The sequence below is a fragment of the Coptis chinensis genome, chromosome 7 (assembly GCF_015680905.1).
Source record: "Coptis chinensis isolate HL-2020 chromosome 7, ASM1568090v1, whole genome shotgun sequence".
NCBI lineage: Eukaryota > Viridiplantae > Streptophyta > Magnoliopsida > Ranunculales > Ranunculaceae > Coptis > Coptis chinensis.
The window spans coordinates 48,745,336-48,751,976 of record NC_141462.1 but is presented as its reverse complement, the minus strand read 5'-3'; the positions used below and the strand labels follow the sequence as shown (position 1 = coordinate 48,751,976).

The following is a 6,641-nucleotide window of genomic DNA, read 5'->3' as shown; positions in this document are numbered from 1 at the left end:
GGCTTCCACGATCTCGTGTCACTCACCTCGGCTTCCAACATCGTGACACATACGAAGTCAACAATATCTCGACATTGGGTTCGATTGAAAATTAAGCTTTCACTCACGGTGGGCTTCAATACCCATCATCTTGCGTGAAATACTTCACTATGCTCGAGTAATTTTCTGCTTTTGCCCATGCCTTTGTTTCTCCGTTATCATTCTCAATTGCCCATATACCCTTCCGGCTGCCTTTTCTTTCAATGAGTTAAAGAAAAAACTTCGAACATCTATCCCCTTACGTCATCCATTGATGCATCCTTACGTTTCCATATCTATTGCTTCCGCTCTTGCAAGATCAATATATCTCTGCATTGCCTGTTTTCACTTCTTTGCCCCACATCCATTGGATTATTCTGTAGGTGTATCTGTGCATCACTTAACTGCTGCCTTGCGGTTATAACTCTCTCATGTAAGTTCGAGAAGTTTCTCCTGGCCCAAGGTCTGATTTTCTCCTTTAGCATCTTGAGTTTGTGGATTAGAACATACATGGGATTAGCATATATACGTGTATTCCAAACTTCTTCTAGCATATCTTTAAACTCCGGTTGATAAACCCAAAGTTACAAAATCTAAAAGGAGTCGGGGACCGGCTGAAGTCATTCCATGTGAGCAGCATAGGGGAGTGATCAGAAACTCCCTGAGGGAGGAATTCAGCCCCTGCATTAGGATATATTTGCATCCACAAACTGTTTATTAGGCATCTATCTATTCTTGACATAATGCTAGCCGCACCCACAGATTTATTCCACCAAGTGTAGAAGAATCCACTAGCATTGATATCAGTTAATCCGGCATTCTGAAGACAGCGAATAAAGTCCTGGGCTTCTTTAGGATGCATAGGTTCACCCCCTATTCTTTCATTCGCTGTTTTGATGTTATTAAAATCCCCCACTACACACCAAGGTTTTGTGATTGAGCTCTGTAGCCTAATCACATCTTGCCACAAATCTAATCTCTCCTGAAAAGAATTGCTCGCATACACCACTGTAAGGAAAAACTCTTCCGCCTTTGGTAGGAATTCAACCCTGCAATGAATGAGTTGCTCTGACATGTCTAACTTCTTTACCTTCACCACAAAAGGATCCCAGCATACCCAGATTCTGCCCGACCCAGCTTTCTCGTAATTATTTTCATGCTCCCAGTTAGGACAGCAAATGCTTCTTATTCCATCGTACTTCTCCTTTTTCACTTTTGTTTCGAGAAGCCCAAACACACATAACTTCTTTTCAACTCTCACCTTATTTATTTCCTTTGCTTTCAAAAGGTCATTCGCTCCTCTCACATTCCATACACATATCGGACCTATCATTAGTGATGATTTTTTTGTTCTTTGTTCCTTGGGTTAGCCCCTCTTTTACTTCCTTGCTGTTTTTTTTTCCAATACGTTTATCTTGGCTGCGAGTCACAATTCCCCTTGAGCGAGGTTTGAGGTTCTGCAGCCAATGGAATCAGATTTCTATCTTTGAAGTATTCCGTCTCTTCTTTCGGATACTACTTCGTCGAACTGACTCCCCGACCTTGTGCTTTGCGAATTTATTGAATTCATCTTGCTCCTCCTCATAGCACATCAAAGGGTTAAACCCTGTAGCTATTTCAATACCTTGTGAGGTCTCCTCATACGGCACTAAGGCATTGTCACAATCCTCCACTTCCATCTCTGAAGTAATCCCCCTGTTGTCATATGTTTCCACTCTACCCTGCTCCTGTTCATTTTCTCTATCACTTGCCAATACTGGTATCTCTGTAACTAGCTCATTTTCATATTCTGTCCTTATCTGACCTCCCTGACCCATCTCACTATTCTCATCTCTGCTGTCTCTAGTCAAACCCCCACTCAGCTCATTCTCTCTTACTGCTTCACCATGTTCTACTGCCTCTGTGTTCATCAAAATCCCTATTACGAACCCTGTTGTTCTTCATTACGACCTCGGATCTCACCACCTAATCATCTACTGCGTGTTGTTCGATCTGAGAACCACTATATCGGGTTTCTTAGTTCTCCTTCCTCATTAGGCGTTGCTATTTGTCATCTCCACTCTTTACGCCAATAAATGCGGGTTTTGCCTTGTTTCTTCAAACAAAGAACTCTTGTGATCTCTACCCCTGTTTCAAAAGCGCGACTACTCTCGGGATTAGTGTCCACATTGTCCTCCATCACCTCCTTTTGTCGATCCTTCTCCCTTATGTCACCTTTCCTCAAACACCCTACAGTCTTATGACCCGAACTTCTGCAGCATTCACACATCTTGGGAATCGGACCATATTCCACGAAATAGTTCTAATGTCTCTCCCACCCATGCTCGATATCAAAGGTTTGAGCAACTTCGGCATTAATTTCTCTTTGAAACACTGACTCTAGCATAAGTTAACCTTTTCCTTGATCACGGTGGCTTCATCCATCCCTCTGGGGTTCCCCTAATGCGCTTGCTAGAAATCCCAAACCTTCCCCATTCCACAAGTCCTTTGGCACATCATATAAATTTACCCATATAGGGATAGCCTTAAGCGTGTTTTTTTTCTCCTTTCAATATCGACTCCATTGTGTAACAATGAAGCATTTCCCACCATGTATATTTGTGCCATTTCGGCACCTTTCTCTTGTCTTCTTCATTGTTAAATTTGAAGTAAAACAAATTTGCATCATAACCATCTCATAGTCCCCTTAGTTTTCCATTTTTTTTCCTTAGTAGTTCTCGACCACCGGATATGGTAGTTTTCTGTTCTAAGAAAAACCCCACTACATAATCTTTCCAAAAGACCGACCTTTTGTAATTAATTCTTGAGGGAACTTGTGCAACACCCTCAACCAAATTCAGATTAAATTGTTTCACCAATTTGCAATAGTTTCTCCTTGACCTCCCCCGGAATAGAGTATTCGGTTTAGGTGGTTGTCCTTGAAGTTATCTCCATTTGCTCCTTGATGGCTGTTTCTTTCCACCCCTTGCGTGGGGTTTTGTGGTTGTGCAGCTATGGTAGCTGTTTGAAGGGCTGGGAAATTTTGGCTATTCAAAATAAGGGAGTTCATATTTCATACAAGTTTTTTCCACTCAAGAACTATCACTGTAGACAATGAAGGATTTTACCTTAAGTGGAAAAGAAATTCTGTAGAACAGGATAAGGGAACTAGTCTGGGAGGTTTTTTTCCTATTCTAGGAAAAACGAGGTATACAGGATCATGAATTAGTTTAGGTTATATTGCATCCATTTTCCAAGATAATGTTCCCCATTTTTGTTTAAGGTAGTATCTAAAGTGGTGGAACGAGTAGTTGATAACCAAGTGACTATGCCTAAAGATCACCCGCAAACTAAAAATGATACCATACCAAATACTATAATAGAAACTGAAGACCCTACAACTGTAGAAGTACCAGTTACACCACAACCAAAAGGAAAAACATTACAAGACCCAATAATAGAAAGTGATGATCATACACCTGTAGAGGTTCCAATATGGACACCTAGATGGAAAATGGATAGAGATAAAGCAAAGACTAATAATATTGCCAAATATAGAGATAAACCACCATATCCCCAGAGACTAGTTATAACTAAAAAGGATGGAAATTTTGATGAGATTAGGGAAGTGTTTAAAAATCTGACTATAAACCTACCTTTTCTAGATGCTATAAAAAGTTTACCTAGACACGCTAAGTTTCTAAAAAAATTGTGCACCAATAAGAGGAAAACCAACATACCCAATGAAACCTTCTTAATTGAACAATATCCCTCTTTATCTGAACATAACACCCTGGTCGTCCTACTGTACAATGAACCTTAGGTGATACCTTCATAACAACTGCTTTATTAGACCTGGGAGCGAGTGTTAACTTACTCCTTTTTTATTTATATAAACAACTGGGTCTAACAAAACTTCAACCAACCAAAATGACTTTGCAGTTAGCCTATCGTTCTATTAAGTATCCCAAGGGTGTAGTTGAAAACATTCTCGTTAAAGTGCAGGATTTTTACTATCCAGCTGACTTTGTTATTTTTGACATAGAAGTTGCTCATGATTTTATTCCTATCATCTAAGGGCGTCCTTTCTTGGCAACTGCCAATGCCCAAATCAATTGCTGGGATGGCTCAATGACTATTTCTTTTGGAAATCTTTCTGTGGAAGTTAACATGTTTAGACAAAAGCAGAGACAACTAGGTTTTCCTATAGAAGGTGAAGTGAAGTCTATTGAAAGTTTGGTATATCACATTCGTGCTTCTGACGATCTCGTCCCTACACTAGTAGATACCCCTCTTATGGAAGAAGACAAAGATCACAATTTAGACTCCTTGAACATAACTGAACTAGAGAAAGAATTTTCCACCCTGCCTTCCGACACTACAAGAGATGGAGTAAAACTCACAATAGACGAGATAGATGAATTCCTCAAAGATGGAGATGAATACCATAATTATATGGATGCGAACAACCTAGATGAGGAATTCAATGAGTTTCTAAGAGCTTGTGATGATCCACCCACTCAAGCACTGCCTAGAGCACCACCTTACCACCAACAACCTGAGCTAATCTCTCACAGAATCCAATCATTCTTCCCACCCTTTTCTTCTAACACTTATCCACATTCCAAGTATCTTCCACAACCATCCATTTTTTCACACTCATTCACTTGGCCACCTCTTCGTTGGAGGAAAAAGAAGGTGCATGGTCAGTTACGTTCTAGATCTATCAGACTTCGCTTTCATTTCACTAAGTTGCGTCGTCGAAAATCTTGGTGCTTGTTTTTGTTTGGGGGTGCATTCCATGGTAATTGTTTATGGAACGATCCACAACTATTTCGGTTATTGATATATGGTAAACTACATGTTCATTATATACATATGTGTTAGATAAAGTCTTGAGTATCTGACTATAAAAGACTCATTTTATTCTTCGGTGTACTTTCTTTCACTTCCATATATTGATAAGTGCACCATTTAGGTAACCAGGCCCTCCCTAGGGAGTGTGTGGCTGTAAGTACTGGATCCTAAGTCCACGGTTAACATAATTCACGTCTTCCACTCTTGCATGTTTTCTCAATTTTTGAGTAATGTTTCTCTATGGTGTGAATTATGCATGTATTGCATTATTGTTTTTATTAGTTCGGATGTTAATTTTGAATTCCATAGTTAAATTTGAATTTGGTTGTTAAATGTTGTTTGAATTTCAATTTAAATATAATATGGTTCTTTTCAAATTGTGCATTGTTTTTATTGTTAATCTCACATTCCCGAATTGTTTGGGGTATTATTTACTCTAGCATGATTTGTTATATGATCCTCCATTTGAGAAGTTGTTTTGGAGTGATGGTTGAGAATATTGCCGATATAGGCATGCCTAGGATTAGATGTGGTGGTAGGATGAAATCTATAAGAGTTTAGAAGTTACTATTCTAAATTCAGTCTAAGAGATATTAGGTTTGTATTAGAATCAAGAATATGGGTAGTTTTCATTTCCTATTTTGGAAATTTCTGTTTTCAGCAATTGCCTTAAAACGTTTTGGAAACTTCCCAATTCATTTTGGAAACTCAAACCTATATAAACTTCATTCATTCTCCACACAAAACTCACATCTCTCACATTCAACTCTCACCTTTCACTCCCAAATTTTCTTTCTTTTTCCTTCTCACTTCCACATTTCAGCACCTCGGGCACCGATTCCCATTGGAGGCGCCACAATACTAGGCTTTGTCATCAAAAATTTAACCTGAGCGTGACCCGTGCCCATCCCAAGCAAAAAGTGAGCGTGCCCTGCGCCCAAGTGCCTCGAACTAGAAATTCACCCAAGCGCACCCCGTGCCCTACCCAGGCATAGGTTGAGTGCACCCCGCACCCTGACCCCCGTGGGCACGAAAAATTCCAAATTTTGTGGGTTGTTCCAGGATCGTTGCAGCTGTTCTAGAGAGTAGTTTTGTGATGACTTCTCTTATAGTGATACCGGAGCAGTCTTTCGAACACTTGTTGGGAAGTGAGAGTTATGGACATTGGTTCAGCGAAAGGATCTTGCAGTTAGGATGCGAAGGAACCTCATCTCTTTGGAAAGGCAGGATGCGTAGGAACCTCATTTCTTTATAGAAGAGGTTGACAATGCTTAAACACTGGAGTTAATGTTAGTTTTTATTTCAGTTAGTGTATGTTTATGTCCCAAGCAATTTGATTCTTGTTAACCCCATAACGGGTGGAACTCATATCGAGTTGCGTCAGTTTTATTTGCTATATTAGTATGTTATAACCTTGTTTTACAGATGTTCCAAAATTTCACGCATTTCAATGGTATTTCTCTACCCTATTTATTTAAATACTTTGAGGACAAAGCAGGCTTCTTGTTTGGGGGCATAGAAACACGTGTAATTAAGACATCTGTTAGGATATAGATATGTATAATATGCACTTGTTGTCTAGTTAAAAAATCAAAAATTTCAAAAAAATAAAAAAATAAAAGTTATGATATACACTTAGGAATATTAGTATTGTTTTCTTTCTCTATGCTTTGAATAATCTAGAAGTCTCACGTAGCTTTTGCATTAGAATAATTTGTAGAAACTTAGATTAATACGTAGGTAATAATCTTTGCATCTATCTATAAATTTATTACATGAGTATCTTT

At 39.1% G+C, this 6,641-nt stretch overlaps 1 protein-coding gene across 1 annotated transcript; it reads right to left on the bottom strand.

The window, feature by feature from the left end:
* Window positions 1-565: 565 nt before the first annotated feature.
* Window positions 566-1,351, bottom strand: LOC147487785 (uncharacterized). The gene has a single exon (XM_086574141.1). It carries the CDS (start codon window positions 1,349-1,351, stop codon window positions 566-568), a length of 786 nt encoding a protein of 261 aa, XP_086430267.1.
* Between the last annotated feature and the right edge of the window lie 5,290 nt (window positions 1,352-6,641).

Bases quoted from the DNA above. Each gene is read 5' to 3' on its own strand.
- LOC147487785 (XM_086574141.1), bottom strand. From the start codon at position 1,351: ATGATAGGTCCGATATGTGTATGGAATGTGAGAGGAGCGAATGACCTT.